Here is a 17,309-nt window from a genome sequence, read left to right as displayed (position 1 = left end):
GAGAATGCATTAGATGCACAAATGCACCGGATGGAGAGAATATTTATTCAAATTAAGAGACTAACATCAATCACTAGAATAAAAGAGAAATAAAAAATTTTTTTATTCAGTCTGGGCCCGGATGAACCTCGAATCTCAAAAAAAAAATCTTTTTTTATTTTTTGAAAATTTTATTTTGGACAAATTCGTCCTTTGCAAATTATTGAAAGATGTACATGTTCTTTATTCTTCACGAAAAAGGCTTGGAAAAAAGAACACAAAAGTATAGTGTATAGTATTATCTTTCTTAAATGTCGCTCTCCACACGTGAATAGTCATGGTCATAATGGAGGAGGGATGGGAGATTTTAGCGGGTCGAGGAGGGAGGCGGTGGTGGGCCCCATTTTCACCTCAAGCAGACACGTGAAGAAAGAAAGAAAGAAAATATGGTGACTCAGGCTCTTACAAGGGGAATTTTTATTCCGTGTATTTATGAGTAAATGTATGACATATGTCCTAACATCACATTAAATTATTGAAATTTATTTATAAGTTTCATCAAAGAGTTGTGATTAAATTAAAAAAATTATTTATGACTTATAGATAAATGTCGACCTTTTGATGTAATGTTGAGACACATGTCACGCATCTATAAATTCATTTCTTTGTCAAAAATGAATTGGATATTGGTCTTCGCACAAAGGTGGCAAAGTGGCTGTATTTGACTTTTTTTACTCGAAAGTCCAAAGGAAAATCAACATTAACAACCCATTGGGCCTTGAGCCCATGATAATTGGCCCAATAAAGCCTTTTTAGCTGAAAATTTTTCATTTCCAGCCAAATGCCAATCGGACGGCTTAACCGTCAAGTGTATGAACTTATAAAAGTCATTTTCCCTTGATAAGTCTACACAAACAAGAGGTTGACTAGTCAACTACATTTATAAAAGAATTCAGTGATAGAATATTCTCAAAGCCCATTTCTATTTCCAGCACAGCCCATTTGCTCTCTACGCAAGTGGCAATTTGATATATTACATAATACAATACCCATGTAGATGATCTCGTGGTCTTTTTTTCTTTATTTAAAAAAGAATTTGATTTCCAAAAAAAAAAAAAAAATTGTTTTTTTTTGGGGATATACATAAGGTAACTGATTCTCATGATTGCGGCGGTAGGAGAGATTGAGTTAGATCTGTAACCCTGAAATGATTAACAGAGAGACCTGGAGAGGGGGGGTTGGAGAAGAGATAAGAATTGCACATATGGTTGGTTTAGGGTAGACATCACATATGACCCATGGGGTTAGGTCAGATTTGGTTTCATCTATAAAAATCAACTTGTATCATTGTATGTGTATGCCTCAGCTTCAACCAATCTAATCTGCTTACAATACCTAAAGCCATGGTTTCATTAGATGAATTCCATTCAGACTTAGTTGTCTTTGATAAGTACTCTTCTATGTCATCTCATATGAAGCAAATTCTAAAATTACATTTCAAACTCAGAATCTAATCCAAGAAAGTAAACCAGACGAAGACGGAGAAGAGCCAAGCCGGCAACAGTCATCTGTGGCATTCCCTGTAACATCAGTGGCATTACAGAGATCAAAGTGATATTGGCAACCTCTCATGGTTTATTGTTTAACTAGATCCAGCTAGGGAATTGGAAGATCTTTAGCATATCACCTAAACATTTAGTCAGTAACCTGACTCCCTACCTAACTTGCATTGCATAGGGTTGTCACCCAATAATCATTCCAACCAAAACCAACAAATCTTCCCTCAACTAGATGACATCTTGGGAAAAAGGTTTTCTATCATCTTGCTGCAGCTCCTTCTATATATGTGCCACCTGATCAGAGAACTCTCTCCCAAGTTATAGGAAATAGTTCGTCTTTTTGTCGGATTCCAAATGGGGATCTCTTACTCTCCCAAAACTGCAATGGGGCCGCGTAGGGAACCCTGTACAAAAGCCTCATAGTCTGCATATACCAGTTGGCAAATTTACATTTGAAATTACTGAAATGCCTGAATGTACTTTCAAATCATTTGCTAGCCTACTAGATATTACAGAGACACAGCACTCAGACCAGAAGAAATTTTAAGGATTGAAAAGCCTATCCCACTATTACAAAGTACAAAATTTGGTCTCTTTGAAGAGAATTGCTTAATAAGAGGAACCAGGAATAAGAACAGTTATATAGAAAATTGACATGCCATCCCAAGAGAATATGAAATGGACTTCCAAAGCTAATTTTTGCAGAGAAAGCCATCCATAATACACCTATGCGGTATCCAGTTGAGCTGAGCTTCTCGACTCCAACCATGACTTGAGGGGAACATCAGTAGTTAAAAACCAACCAACCTTATCAGGGACCTCATGGAATGGGGCATTCAATTCCTTGAAGTGGGACTCCAGGGCACTTGCTATTCCTTTGTCCGAGTATTTGTGCTTTCCATGACCGGTGTGTATTCCAAGCGATGATGGCAGTTGCTCCCCATTCTCTAGAGCTTTGGATAAATCATTAAACCAGACATCCAATGCAGTCATGGCTGCCCCAATGGAGAGTCTCTTTAAATGCAATGACCACTCTGTTGGTGACTTGAATTGAATACCTTTGTATATATCAAGTGCGATCCCCAGGTCCAATAGCTCACGAGCTCTTTCCAACAAACTGAGGTTAACACAGAGATCAATCAAGCAATTGCAGTAACCCTTCTTGACATCTGCATCAATTGAACTGAAGAGCTCAGTAGCTTCTTGTTTAAACAACTCATTACTCGTTTTCTTTGCCACCATTAGTTTCACCACAGCACCCAGTTTTGGGTTAGCCCTCTCGATGCAGTCAATCAACTTCTCAAGTTCTTCTTTCTGTGTATGGGTCATCACATTTAGGAGGCAACCACAGAACCGATCATCAGGATCTATACCCAATTCTAGAACTCGATTGAAAGTCTTCACAACATCATCTGTCCGATTAACTTTCCCATAGCACTGGATAAGCGATGTCAAAACGAATATGTTAGGCTCAAAACCTGCTTCCAACATCTCATTCCACGTGCTCTCGGCCTCCAAAACTTTCCCACTACACGAATAGATGGTAATCAACGATGAGAATGTCCAACTGTCAGGCTTAGAAGTCTGAGACCTCTTCATTTCTTCAAAAATTTCAACAGCCTCATCAACATAACCCATATCAGCACACATTGCTAAAAGGGTGTTGTAGAGAACCACGTTGAATTCTAAATCCTTGCTCTTCATCTCCCCATATATATTGAAGGCATCTTGAGCATAACGGGCTCTACAATATGCTCGAAGAAGGGCTGCATAGGTTGACCTATTCGGTGAAATCCCATTGTCAATCATATCTTTATACAGAGACTTTGCCTGCCATGGCCTTTTAGCTCTCCCGACGACATCCAACAAAGTGTTGTAGATAAGTAAATTTGGTTTCAATCCTAAAGCCTTCATATGATTCTGAACATTAAAAGCCCCATTAAAATTACCCGACATACCATACGTCTTGATCACCGTTGAGAACGTAACCAAATCAATGCGCCACTTCTCAGTCCTTGCACGATCATACAGGCTCAGGACCTTCTCAATGTTGCCCGCTCGACCATAGGCATCTATGACGGTGGAGTGAGTCATATTATCAGGAACGCACCCAAAGTCTGGCATTTTCTCAAACCACTCTACAGCCTTATAGGGCAAAGAACAGTGCCTTGCGCAACTGATAATAGTGGAGAATGTAACGTTGTCGGGTTTGACTCCCCTCTTGAGCATTTCATCGAACAACTTCTCTGCTCTATCAAAATCCTTACATTTCCTGAAAACTTTTAAAGTCACGTTATAAAGAATTACCTCTCGCTTTGGTTTCAGCTTCTGCTGGAAGTATTTAAGAGCAAAAGGCGCCGTCATTGAGTTCTCCAAGTGATTAAGAATGACAACGGCATCTTGCTCCAATGGGTTCTCTCCCAGATCAGCCAACACTCTGGTGACATCTTCCTCAGTTGGGTTGCATGAATTCAGAGAGGCAGCGAGTTTCTTAAGCAATGAATACCTGGAATCGTAAGAACGCTGACGAAGCTGTGCAGCTCGGGGACTTCTGGGGTTTACCCAAATATAGCTTTTGGATGAAGGAGCATTTTCGCCATCGGAGCAGGGGACCTCTTCTTGTGACAAGACATGATTTGGGTTTAGAGCTTGAGATTCTTGTGAAACTGGGTCTTGCAGAGAAACCTCAGATAATGAAGAGAAAGAGTAGACCTGTTGAGATGAGCGAGAATTGAGTCTAAGAGGGCAGATGAAGATTTTGGGCCTCAAAGGGAAGAGTGATGGAGTGATTGAAAACACTGGTTGAGGATTGTTGCAGAGACTGAGATGGTTATGGCAGAAATTAGACACTGAAGATAGATGGGAAGCCATTTCTCTTCTCCAGTTCTTCGTTTGGGCTTTAGTCTGTCACAGTAGTGTTAGAAAGAAGAATGCTAGAATGTTCTCTTTATATTATCAATATTCTTTGGATAATTCTTAATAGGACAACATTTCGAAATTTCCGTGGATAATTAACGGAAAAACTGTGTTTGTCAATTTGAGTAATAGTCCCACACCGATTGGGATTTTTGTTCGTGTTAGAGCGGATATCCTCCGCGCACTGCCGCGAACGTGACATCCTGTTCTTATAATATCCAACGGCTAGAAATGAAAAGCGGTATTAACGTATGTTTTACACTTTAGGTTTTTAGGTTTTTAAATTTACAATCAAAACCCATCATCATCGGGTTGTTCGCCTTAAACTCTTCTTCCTCCATCAAGCAAACATGATTTGGATCTTCAAGATACTCCTGATGTGGAGAAATTATGACGTGGCTAATTTAATTTTTTCAGAGATATTCTGAAATTTCCATTAGAAATTTACCACAAATGCCAAGCAACCGAAAGGCCTGAACTTGAGCAACCTGGAAAACTTGGTTTAGTTTTCAAAGATTCGGCCTTCTTTCTTCTTTTCTGGCTGATTTGCCTTTTCAATTCTTATCTCGCCTTTGAGATCTAGTCTTCTGATGATTCTTTCCGAAAGATGAAGCATTTCTTCTATTTGGATTGATTTGTGGATATACGAAGATGAAGAACGAGTTAACGAGGCAGAGTGTTGAATCTGTATATGCATGCTAAATGATGTTAACAATTTGTTTCTCTTAATGTTATCTGATCCGATCGGTATGCAGATTGCATGATATCAAAACTCTAGGTCTTCGATAAAAATTAGGTGAAATTTGGGAATATCTTTGTTACCGATGGATTTTTTAGATCGATTTTGAGGAATTCAGGGGTGGATGTCTGGACTTTCATGGATACGGCCATCTCTGTTGCCTCTTTGGATTAAAAAGCTGCAACGAAATCCTTCAATGTTGTCTTCTGCCGTGTCGGCTGCTATCCCTTCTCTTTTATCTCCTCTTCCCTTATACCCAAAAATCCCTATCGGTTGTTGGCTACTGGGTTTCTTCTCTTTGTTGCCCAGGTGAAGATACAGGGTACGGACAAATCTGCTGCAGTATCCATGGCTTGAAACTGTTGTTGATCATCGTCCTCATCTTTGAGTTTGATCTAATCCACTCTTGGTCTCGCCGTTGCTGTTGAGCAACGTAGAAATAAGGTAGTATATCTCCTTCGCTCTTCCTTATTCACTGTGTCAATTGGGTTTTGATGGTAAATTTAAGAACTTTAAAACCTAAAGTATAAAACATACGTTAATACCGCTTTTCATTTCTAGCCGTTGAATATTATAAGAACAGATGTAGCGTTCACGGAGCAGTGCGCGGAAGATATCCGCTCTGCCGCAAACAAAAATCCAAAGAAAGATAGATTTTCAAAGAGATAAGATAAAGATTTTGAAAAGTTCAATCCGTGGTAGGTTGAATTAATATTTCAATGACGGTTTTCTATTTTATGTACACCTTAACTATATCTTTCGAGAGTTAGTTTTATCAAATAATTTGGTATACCGTAGAGGTCATGACGATTCTTTTCCCTTTATTCCTCACAATCAAATGAGCAAAAGACTTATTATCCAAAGAAAAAAAGAAAAAAATTCAAAAAGAACCAATTCAAGCTGCTACTTCAAACCATGATTACCCTTCTTAAAATGTGATACTTGTTTGCCACAATTGTAGTAAAGAATGAATTCTTAAGTTCACTTTGTATGAACAAAGTTTTATAAAAAAAAATTGTAGAGAATAGATTTTTCATATCTGTTATGTTTGATGTTTACTCAAGATCTGAAATGTCGGACTATGTCGCTGTGTCAGTGGCTGGTGACATCAGCGACACGACGACATTTTGCCAATATGTTGACTTTTGGCAGGGTGTTGATGAAAATTTGTCCCCTAGTTTCAGGGGATATTTAGGTTGTTTTGGTTTGAACTGTGTTGTGTAGCCTAATTTGAGGCCAATAAATATGCTTGGAGCATTATTTTGGCCTAAAACATCATTTAATCTAAAGTTTCTGATTGGCACATCATGCTCGGCTATATGTGGGCAAAACTAGAAGTTTGTAAAACTCATATAAACTAATGTAAACCTGCAAATAAAACACAAATACACAATTAGTGAAGAGAAGTACTAAAGTTTACAATTCATTATACAATTATATTGAGTATGACTCATGCTTCACATTTTGTTGCCGACGAACACAGGTGTGGGGGCAGCGCCCCGAAGCCTTGTAAATGTCCTACGTCATTTTGGCAAAAATTGAATGAAATTCTGTTAAATATGGTGAATTTAGCAATATATCGCCGAAAAATCAACTTTTCACGATATATCGTCAACATTTAGTACGTGTAGCGTCGATGGGGGGAGTCGTGTAGCCCCCAGTGGACGGGCGATATATTGCCCTGTATCGCCGACACTTTGTACTATGTGCTTACTTCAAAAGAAAATGTATTAGGCTATTTTATTTTTTTTTGGGTAGAAAGCTGATTTATTGAATAGAAATGCAAAATGAATTCTAGTAGTCCTGAGTACACAGATCAGAAAACCAAGAGTTGGAAGTTTGCCAAACTGTCCTATTTATAAGGAATAAGGCTCTCCAAGCCAAAAAAGCAACCACTATATTTACAGCTCTTAGAATACAAGAAAATGAGATTTCAATACAACAAATAGGGACCTAATGTCTTCCACAATGCAGAGGATCTCTAACGGAGGGTTTGGCACCACCACCTTGATGTAGTTATTTAGCGAAAGAATCCAATGGATCAACCTCGTAGTGAAACTAAATATTGATGGGCTGTGGGAACCAAGGAAATGTTGGTTCAGATGGTAGAGTTGGTGGGATCTTTATCTATAAGCAGTTGTGGATTGAAAAATTATAAATTTTTACAAAAGAACAAATGTTATGGCTAACTTTTTGGCAATGTCAATAGCAAGGGACAACTGCCTACTCCAATTCAACCTTGGTTGGTTGGAATTACTCAATAGATAGAAAAGGACACAATGGATCGACTTTGGCTCACATTGTCGGGGAGAATCGATGTAGCTCACTACTTATGGATGAATTGATTTCACATATGTATCTCTATTTAATACAAGTGATCTTTTAACTATAAAAATGAGAGAGGGGGTTGGGGGAAGTATCTAAGGGTGCTTTGCAAAGGAGTATGGAGAAATGAAACGATAAGGCCAACCCATTTTTGGGTCTTACAAATGGTACATTATAAAAGTAATGTATCATGACATTACAAACAAAAATGCATGTTATTATACGATAGTATAATGAAATTGGGTCTAATATTTCATATTGGCATATTTCAGTTGTAGTTGACTAATCAACACTTTGATAGAAGTAGTTGGAAAAATCAAGTGGATTCTCCATTAGCAACTTAAAATTTAAAATTGTCAATTTAGAGTTGGTAGTATGATAAAGACTATTATCTAATCAAATTGAACCGAACCGAACCAAGCTTATTATCTAGTAAAATTGAATGAATAAAGTCAAACCAAATCGACCAGGCTAATCCGGTCCAATCCACACCACTGTGGCTTTGCACAACTTTCTTGCTTAGTTGTGCACATATGGTAGAAAAGCTAGCTAGCCTAAGGCGAGTCCATATCACCTTTCTGTCGTCAGGGGGCATTAAGTGCTTCCCTCATGCTTATCACAATACACTAAATGTAGGGCCCACGTGACACCCAATAGAAATTTCATACGTGATTCATTTTATCAATATTCAAATGTGAGTCTCATCCTTATTGTGTAGCTTTGAATTTCTTAAGCTGATACCGCTGGCATGGTGGTGTTTACAGGTACCAGCGTTAAGACGCCACATAGATTTCATTAAATCTCAACAACTCAAAATACCATTTGAACATCTAGTCGAACCATGTTTTGAGTGATTGGTGCTTACTAAAATCCACATGACGTTCCCTGAGGAGTCTGGATTGTCTCTTTTGACAATGTTGTTGATTACAAATTACAGAGGCTCACAGGGTTAGACTGATTGAGTTTATTTTTTCAATATCTTATTATTTTTTACTTGTAGATTCCACATAATTTGTGGTTGGAATACTATCAAGGAACTGTGCTCTTCGTCAGGAAAGATGATACAAACTCTCCCCTGAGCACCATCGCCGCAGCGGCGGCGCTAGCCTAACAAACCCTACCCGACGGATGGAAGATGTAGATTCGCCTGAAACATAAGCCAAAATGGAAGGTAAGAAGTTTCCGTCGGCCAGCAGCCAATGTGGGATATGGATGTAGATGATGAGCAAGCACGTACCAAAAGCCTATAAACCATCGACATGGTAGTATTTTAATTTCAACGTCAACGTACACGTGGCAAAATACAAGTGGCTTTTCATTTCTCCCGTACAAGTTTATCTATTCCTCATCTCCCATTTCCCATTCTTAAATACTTTCTCGTCGGTTCGTTGCTTGTATCAGAAACCTCTCTGCTAGCATTCAATTCATATCACTCCTCAGACGACAACATGAAGTCTGAATGGAGTATTTCCCTCTCAGATCTCCTCCATGTGGGTTTCCATTGGAAAACAATTTAGAGTTTCTTGGAAATCAAGTCACATCTATCGAAATCCTCAATTATTCACTCTTTTAATTTCTTCCTCTTCAATTCAATTCAATTTGTTCATCGAATCTGAACTTTCAGAGTGATTCAGGAATAATCAGTTTCATCTCCGGCTCTCAAAGCCCCAAACAATGGCGCCCGAGGTCAGTTTCATCTAATGTCTTTCCTTTTATGTCATCGTCTTCTTTCTTTGGAACCAATAAGCTTTTAAGCCATTTTTCTTCCTTCTACTTAATTGAAGTGTAGACTCGTAGAGGCTTCCAATTCACAACGTATTTCAAAATCAAATCCTTCGGATCTCTTTCTGTCTCTGGCTTTGTTGTTTTCTGTACTTAATTTAATTTTTTCAGACAGATCCACACGCCCTCTCTGTTTTTTCTTAACAGAACTTGGCTTCTGATTGACTGAAGAGAGAGGGGAAAATAAAAATTAAAACTCAATTCTTTGAGTTCTTGATTGTGTTGCAGGTGTCAACGATAATTCTGAAGGTCGATCTTGGGTGCCAACGCTGCCATGACAAGATCAGGAAAGTCCTCTGTAAATATCGCGGTGAGACATCTCATCCATTCTTTGATTAATTCTCGATAAACCTTCTCCTTTTCCTTGCATTTATCATTTTTTTGTTTTTTGGTTTTTGTTGGTTTTCCTTTTTCTTTGGCAAAAGAGAGATATCAAATCGAAAAGGAGATATTCGATGAGAAAAACAACACTGTCACCATTAGTGGTCCTTTCTGCCCCTGTAAGCTCATGAAAAAGCTCTGTTGCAAAGCTGGAAACGTCATCAAGTGGTACAAGATCGTCGAGAAAAAGCCTCCTGAGCCGCCCAAACCGCAACCGCAACCGCCACCTCCACCCAAGCCAGAACCAACTCCACCGCCACCTCCACCCAAGCCAGAACCAACTCCAACCCCACCTCCGGCACCCAAGCCAGAACCAACTCCACCCCCACCTCCGGAGCCCATGCCAGAACCACCTCCGAAGCCCAAGCCAGAACCACCTCCGGAACCCAAGCCAGAACCACCTCCACCCGAACCCGAACCCTGCCGCCCACCGAGAGGGGTATGTTGTGGACCGTGTTATGAGGGATATGGAGGGGGACCATGCGAACAGGGTTACGGAGGACCACCGTCCTGGTACGATTTTTGTGCAAGACCACCTCCGCCGTGCTATTGTGGCTGCGGAGGATCACAGCAGTGTGGCAGACCGCCGCCACCACCTTGCTACGAAAGACCCAGTTGCCGGAGCCCCTGCACTTATTTCAGTGATGAAGACCCAAATGCATGCACCGTCATGTAATGCAACGGACGAGCCAAGCCACCCTCGTTTCGTCTCGGTCCGTCTTTTTCAATAAACCAGACCGGATTCTTGGCCCACTCATTAAAGTGTACCACATGTTAGGACTTGGATGGGCTGCGTTCCCATCATTTTCACTTTCTATCTTCATTGTCTCTCCATTCATGGTGTAGCTTCTACAAATTGAGATCCATTAAAGATAAATAAATTGCAAATAATGATAAACTATTTTGTAATGATCGAATAAATTTTGTTTTTAATTCATCCCTTCATGGAGGAACCCTTAATTTGAAGACATGTTAACCATATTAAATATTTGATGGCCGATAGTTTTGACTTCTAACAGGTGTTTATTCTCATGGCATTGCCAAAAAAAAAAAAAAGGTCTTATAGTTTCTGAGTCCTCCATTCTTGACGATTTGTTGTTAAACCATTCATATGAATTGACCAAGTTGCCCTTCATCATTAATCCACTGATGTTACAAATCTTCCTAAGGCATGTGGGTAGAATTGAAATTTGCATGTCCATTGGTAGTTGGTACTTAGAATTCAAAATGATCATGAAATGGAAGAAGTCAATTAAAGCTTTACTAGTATTTAACCTTGTTTTAGTCTAGGGTTGCGGTATAAACAGCAAGAGTCGGGTGACGAAGGTTCGAGGCCTGAGGGTGCCACGCTAAGATTATAATGAAAGAATAGATTATAACGATGAATAAAATAGATAAAGACACGAAGATTCTATGATGTAAGGAAAAAAAGCAAAAACCGTAAAAGGTAAAACTCCACTATATGGTACTAGGAATGAAATTTCCTTGATACCATTAGCCAAGCTTTCCATTAGACTCCATATGGCAACCATCAATACTAAAGAAAGAGAAATCAGATAAAGTATCCTTCATTATTGTTTGGCTTGGAAAGCAATCTAGGAAATGGAAAGGAAAGTTAGGCATACCTTTAACTAAGTGAGTGGAAATGAAGGAATCCATTGTTGGGGGGAAAAAGAATGGCATGTATATGTGGCTATAGGTAGATTTGATTATGGTTGAATACTTGAAAGTTGATGCTTCTATTAATTTTGGCTATAGGTAGATTTGATTATTGTTGCTGCTTACCTCTCAAGTCTCAAATGATTTGTTCAGTTTCAACTACTATCCCTTTGGAGTTTGGTTCCCTACATGCAATTGATAATATTACTTGACTTTCAAGTCTTGCTTCACAAACCACAGGCCACAAACTCACAGTGATCTCCTTTTAATAAATGCTTTTTCATTTGTAATTTTAGAAAGAAAAACAAAAGGATGACATCGACCCCCACCAGAAGATTCCACAAATGAAAATAAGGAAACCCACTTTTCTATATTGGTTTGATCAATTGGACCACTTTGTTTTCATATGAAAAAAAATCAAGACAATTTGGTAAGCATGTATATGAATGGATAATTTGTTTATATGCTTAAAAATATACATTTGATAATTTGTTGGTAGTTTTTTTTTATTGATAGAAGGGGAAAAAAAAGAGCCACCCGTCAAATTAATCAATCAAGCAACTTTATAAGGAAACGTAAGTTGTGATATTATTTTATGCACACGTGGTTTTTTCAAGTGAGAGAGACACACGCATTGTGATCCAGAAGGGTTGATAGTGCACATTTTGTGGTCAAGTTCAATAATTATTTTTCATTCTACGGCTCTTCCACCTACAACAACAAATCATAATATACGGAAAAGAAAAATATAGCACTTTGAAAAGTAGAAGAGTCAAATTCACGATTATGTAAGACTATGCTACCAATAATAGAGATAGTACGGATGGTTTAATAACAAATTTTCACTTATTTTCTACGTCGGTGTAGTAGTACTACTAAAAGGAGGACAGAATCAATTATTCATGCGCACATCTTTTATATAAGGCTCGATGATGACATATATGTACTCAAATGCTTTCATTAAGAATTTTCACCTGAAAATGTATGTTGCAAGAAACAATGATGATAAACCTTACCGAAGCTCTGCAAGCACTTCTGATCAAAAATTTTCTCCTCCTCTGTGAGTGAATGTTTTCCCCCCCCCCGGGGGAGTGTATGTTTTCTCCTCCTCTCGTGAGTGTAGTTAACCTTAGTGGGAGAGGACGGAGGAAAAAGGAAAAGGTAAGGGGAGGAGAACAGAGAGAAGGGAGGAGAAGAGGAAAGGAGGTGAGAGGAGAGACCAGGAGAAAGAGAAGAAAAGTCGGAGATGAAGGAAGAGGAGAAAGAAGAAAGCAAGAAGGAAGAGAAAAAAGTGGATGGGATGACTGGGAAACTAGAAGGAAGAAGAAGGAGCATGGAACCAGTAAAATGGAAACAACAAATGAAGGAAGATGATAAAAAGAAAAAGAGAAGTAGAGAGAGGAGGTAGGAGGAAGGAGGGAACCCTGGAGAGATGACAAAAAGGGGATAACACAGAGGCAAAGAAAAATGAGCCAAAGGAAGGGCAAAGGAGAAGGAAAGAAGAGGGAGAAAGGGACGGGGGGAGAAAGAACATGCATAGAGGATAGAGAGAAACCCCAAAAGAGAAGGAGGGGGGTGGATAAATGGTAAATGGAAAGGCTAGAGATGGGGTGGGGTTTAGGGATGAAGAAGAGAGGGAATACAAAGAGAAGAAAAAGAGGAAAAGAGAAGAAAAGGGAGGAAAGAAAGCAAAAGAGAAGAAAAAGGAAGGAAAGGAGATGATGAAGGAAAAAAGAAGGGAAAAACAGAGGAGTTGGAAAGGGGAGAGAAGAAAAAAGGAAAGAGGAGGAAAGAAACACGGGAACAAGAAAGCAAGTCACCAACAAATGGTAAAACCAAACACACAAAAAAACGAAAGAAAACCAAGAGAGAAAAGAAAAGAAAATACCGACAAAAAAGAAACCAAACCACCACAAGAAAACAAGAAAAGACTTAAGGAAGAAAAAAGTAAAAAAGGAGGGCACACAGAGAGCAAGATTAGAAATCGGGAAAGTGAGCCGGTTTGAGATGGAAGGAGAAATGTAAATAAGAAGAAGAGAAAGGCAGGAAGTAGAAGCGAGTGGTAAGAGAGAGGAGGATGATGAACAAAGAGGGGGGGGGAGAAGACACGGACAGATATATACTGAGGGGGGAGTCCCTAGAAAATCCAAAAGGAAAGACAATGTTCGATGAGATAAGGCGGGAATGAAATAGAAAAAATGGAAAAAATTGAATGGAAATACATGAAGGGATCCAAAGAAGTGAAGGAAGATGATGTAAGATGAAATTTAGATTCAAATAGAAGAGTAAGAGTGAAAAAGAAAAAAACAAACTAGATATGGGGACAAAAAAAATAGAAAAAAAAAGTGGAAGCATTGACAAAATGAGGATGGAAGACAGGAATTGGCTGACGGTGATAATTTTGAGAAAAAGTGGAGGTACAGTAGGAAGTAAGGATGAGGAATAAGAAAGGGAACGGATGTGGCCAGATTTGGGCTAATGGGCATCTTATACATGGAGTAATAAGAGAAGGGAGAAATCGAAAAGTGATAGAGCGGGTAATGAAGGGGAATTGAAGTGAGGGAGAGAGATCAGTTGGTTATGATTCGAGAAGACCAGAAGAGGAGTTGATTTGAAGAGGGGAAGAATCAAAATGAAGTGGTTAAGAAAATGGTCAAGAGAGATACCCCACCAGATTAAGAAGAGAGTGGGTCAAGAAGATCTTAAAGAATGGAATCGAAATTTTTGGAAATATTCATACCAAATTGAAAAACTCAAAAGGAGCTCAATAAAGGTAAAGAGTACAAGAAGATACAAAGAGAACAAGTGGTAAGGAATTGGAACAACTAATGGTTGTGAGGAGACATTATGGAGACAAAAACAGGGGAGGCCCAAGATGGTGAGAAAAAAATTCTTTCAGAAAGGAGGGAAGAAGAAGAAAAGAGTCTTTAAAATAAAGAATGAAGATGGGGATTGGTGTAATGAGGAGAATATTTATAGCATTGAAGAACAAAACCCCACCCGAAGGGGTTGAGGATAGGGATCTCACTTGTGTCATTCGGGGCATTCAACCAAAAGTTAGAGGAACAAAACAAGACGAGCCCCACCATGATGAAGTGAAAATGGTTTGTAGATGGGTCGAAAAGCCCGGTGTTGATGGCTCCCTCATTTTTCAAAGATTTTGGGAGCTAACCAGAGAATATAAATTGTTTGTGATTTTTTCTCATCAGGTTTTCCCCGAGGGTACAAATGATACATTGGTATGCTTAATACCAAAGAAGGATGCTCTGAGCTTGTGGAGGATTTAGGCCAAAAAGCAGGTTGTGAAGGTGGCTACCAAAGGGGACGACAACCCGTACCGATCTTGTCCTTCATCCAGAAGCCTCGGAAAGACCGACCAACGATAATATCTCAGGCTCATGAAGCTTTCCATTCATCAAAGAAGAAGAAGGCAAGAAGGCAATGTTGGCTCAAACTGGATATGAAAAGAGCATATGATAGAGTTGAATGGAGGTATGTTGAGGCCATTCTTACTCAATTGGGGTTTAATATTAGATTTGTTGATTTAATATTAAATGTGCTATCCTCGTGAGATACTTTTAATCAATGGATCGGAGAGATTTTCAATAAACGAACGAGGCCTAAGGCAAGGAGACCTAGAGACTTTTGTACGCTCACAAGGATTGACCGATGATCACACTTGGAGAAAGTAGAGGTGAAATTAAAGGCATTCGATCAAAGGAAGAAAGACCTCTCACACATTGATGTTTGCAGATGATTGTGTACTTCTCTGAAGTCAACTGAAGAGTGTCCATGCTTTAAAAGAAGGAATCCATACTACGCAAAGCTGGCGATGATAAATTACAACAAATCCAATGTGTGCTTTAGTCCCAACACAAGGCAAAAAGTGAAGAGGTGGTTCTCAAAAATTTTGAAGGTATCCTATGGAGAAGGGCCAACCAAATATCTAGGGCTTCCAACGGACTTTGGGGTATCTAAAGTGGCATTATTTCACTCCCTTAGTGATAAGGCGGAGAGTAGATTCCAAGGATGGACACATAAGCTCTTGAATCAAACTAGCCGAGAAGTACTTTTAAAGGTTGTAGCTCTTCCATCCTCCAACTATGCAATTTCTCACTTCAAAATCCCAAACCATTCATAATAAGGTGAAAGCCGAGCTGCAAGATTCTTTTGGGGAGGGACTAGGGAAAAAGCAAAAATACATTGGATGTCTTGGAAAAGATTGTGCAAAGAAAAGGCAAAGGGAGGAGTGGGCTTCAGAGATCCATTAATGCGAACAAAGCTATGTTAAGCAAGGTAGCTTGAGACTCTCTCTCAACCCGATGCATGTTGGGCTCAATTCCTTAAGAAGATCTATTTCCCAAATACAACATCATGGAGGCACGTTTGGGCAATAATCCATCTTGGGCATGGAGAAGTATCATGGAGGGTAGAGAAGTACTCAAAAAGGACTAATTTGGAAAATAGGAAAGGGAGATCTAATCGATGTTTGGAAAGATCCATGGATTCCTACACTCAAGAAGTTCAAAGTCCTTTCTACAAAGCCAACTGATTGTGGGATTTCAAAAGTGGCAGACTTGATAGATCAACAGTCAAGAGCATGGAACAACACAGAAATCATTAGGTGGTTTTCTCCTGAAGAGGCTAATGCAATTCTAAATATCAAGTTGGCATTGTTCCCTAACGAAGATGCTCTTGTTTGGGGCTGCAGAGAGATGGAAAGTTCTCCGTGAAAAGTGCATATAAAGTACTTGTACAACACCAAGAGGAGGAGGAAAGGAAGACCCCTTCAACATCAAAAACTCATAGTTGGAATGAGTTGAGTGAAGAGCACTGGAAAGAGATATGGAAGTGTAAAACATGGCCAAAAATCAGAAATTTTCTATGGAGGGCGTGTAATGAATGTCTTGCAACTACATCCAACCTAATCTCCAAGAAGATTGGGGTAGATGCATTATGTGGAGAATGTGGCTTGGATGAAGAAACAACTTCCCATGTACTACTACATTGCCGGTTGCGAAGAGTGTATGGTTTGGTCTCCTCTCTCATGGAGAATTTCAGATGATAAATGTAGATCTCTTCAAGAATGGCTATCTATATGGAAGGAATTTAGCAAGTTAAACAAGCATGATGAAGAAATTATGAAGAGTCTTAGTTCCTTTGTAGTGTGGTGGTTATGGAAAGCTAGAAATGATCGGATCATGGGCAACAAGAACTGGAAACCCCAGGAAGTGGTGGAGAAGGCAGTCTACTCCATGCAAGAGTTCTGGAACAATCAAAAAACAGCCAAATCCACATCAGAAAGGGGGTTGGACAACGAAGAAAATGGTCGGTTGACTTGGGAACCTCCTCCAAGAGGATTTGTGAAAGTGAATGTAGATGCCTCATGGGTTGCAAGAAATAAGAAGGGTGGTGCAGGTATTATTATTCGAGATGCCGAAGGAAAGCTATTGAGTGCTTCATCAGTACCTGGGACCTATAATTCAGCTGAAGAAGGTGAAATACTTGCTTTTAGAGCAGGATTATTGGAGGCACTTGCATGCGGTTACGAGTCAATTTTAATTGAGTCTGACTGTAAACAGATAATCGGTACCTTGATGGTGAGCTTCAACCCCGATGGTAGTGGACCCATCGATCCAAGATATCCATTATTTAATGGATAACTTTACACATTGTATCCCCGCCTTTATTCCTAGGAGTTCTAATGTGATTGCAGATCTCTTAGCCAGGAAGGCCCTCGGTTTCGGGCCCGAAAGATTGGCCATCTTCCACCGTGTGGTTGGTGGAATTATGTTCCTCCCCACCCTTGCCCGCGTTGAATAAGATTGTTGATTACCAAAAAAAAAAAAAAAAAAAAAAAAAAAAAAAAAAAAAAAAAAAAAAAAAAAAGAAAAAAACAAAGGCAAAAACCAACCCCGTCGGGGGCGGGGAAAGGAAAAAAAAAAAAAAAAAAAAAAAAAAGAAAAGGA

At 39.3% G+C, this 17,309-nt stretch overlaps 3 protein-coding genes across 3 annotated transcripts; 2 read left to right on the top strand and 1 right to left on the bottom strand.

The window, feature by feature from the left end:
* Positions 1 to 1,952: 1,952 nt before the first annotated feature.
* On the bottom strand, positions 1,953 to 4,529 carry LOC149003974 (pentatricopeptide repeat-containing protein At4g16390, chloroplastic-like). Its single transcript, XM_089169411.1, has one exon. It carries the CDS (start codon positions 4,407 to 4,409, stop codon positions 2,265 to 2,267), a length of 2,145 nt encoding a protein of 714 aa, XP_089025537.1. The 5' UTR covers positions 4,410 to 4,529; the 3' UTR covers positions 1,953 to 2,264.
* Positions 4,530 to 8,895: 4,366 nt separating this feature from the next.
* LOC149003973 (Heavy metal transport/detoxification superfamily protein) lies at positions 8,896 to 10,688 on the top strand. The gene is made up of 3 exons (XM_089168583.1): positions 8,896 to 9,204; positions 9,529 to 9,610; positions 9,726 to 10,688. The coding sequence occupies exons 1-3, from the start codon at positions 9,193 to 9,195 to the stop codon at positions 10,355 to 10,357; spliced, it is 726 nt and encodes a 241-aa protein (XP_089024709.1). The 5' UTR covers positions 8,896 to 9,192; the 3' UTR covers positions 10,358 to 10,688.
* Positions 10,689 to 16,289: 5,601 nt separating this feature from the next.
* LOC149003972 (uncharacterized) lies at positions 16,290 to 17,003 on the top strand. The gene has a single exon (XM_089168501.1). It carries the CDS (start codon positions 16,290 to 16,292, stop codon positions 17,001 to 17,003), a length of 714 nt encoding a protein of 237 aa, XP_089024627.1.
* Positions 17,004 to 17,309: the final 306 nt, after the last annotated feature.

Source organism: Hakea prostrata, chromosome 9 (assembly GCF_041222555.1).
Source record: "Hakea prostrata isolate BN-2017 chromosome 9, UWA_Hpros_2, whole genome shotgun sequence".
Taxonomy (NCBI): domain Eukaryota; kingdom Viridiplantae; phylum Streptophyta; class Magnoliopsida; order Proteales; family Proteaceae; genus Hakea; species Hakea prostrata.
The sequence above is the reverse complement of the archived record's forward strand: the minus strand, read 5'-3'. Positions and strand labels throughout refer to the sequence as shown.

Excerpts from the sequence above, each read along its gene's own strand:
- LOC149003974 (XM_089169411.1), bottom strand. The coding sequence starts at position 4,409 with ATGGCTTCCCATCTATCTTCAGTGTCTAATTTCTGCCATAACCATCTC.
- LOC149003973 (XM_089168583.1), top strand. Across the intron at positions 9,611-9,725 it reads AGTCCTCTGTAAATATCGCG|AGAGATATCAAATCGAAAAG; the intron begins GTGAGACATCTC and ends CTTTGGCAAAAG.
- LOC149003972 (XM_089168501.1), top strand. The coding sequence starts at position 16,290 with ATGCATTATGTGGAGAATGTGGCTTGGATGAAGAAACAACTTCCCATG.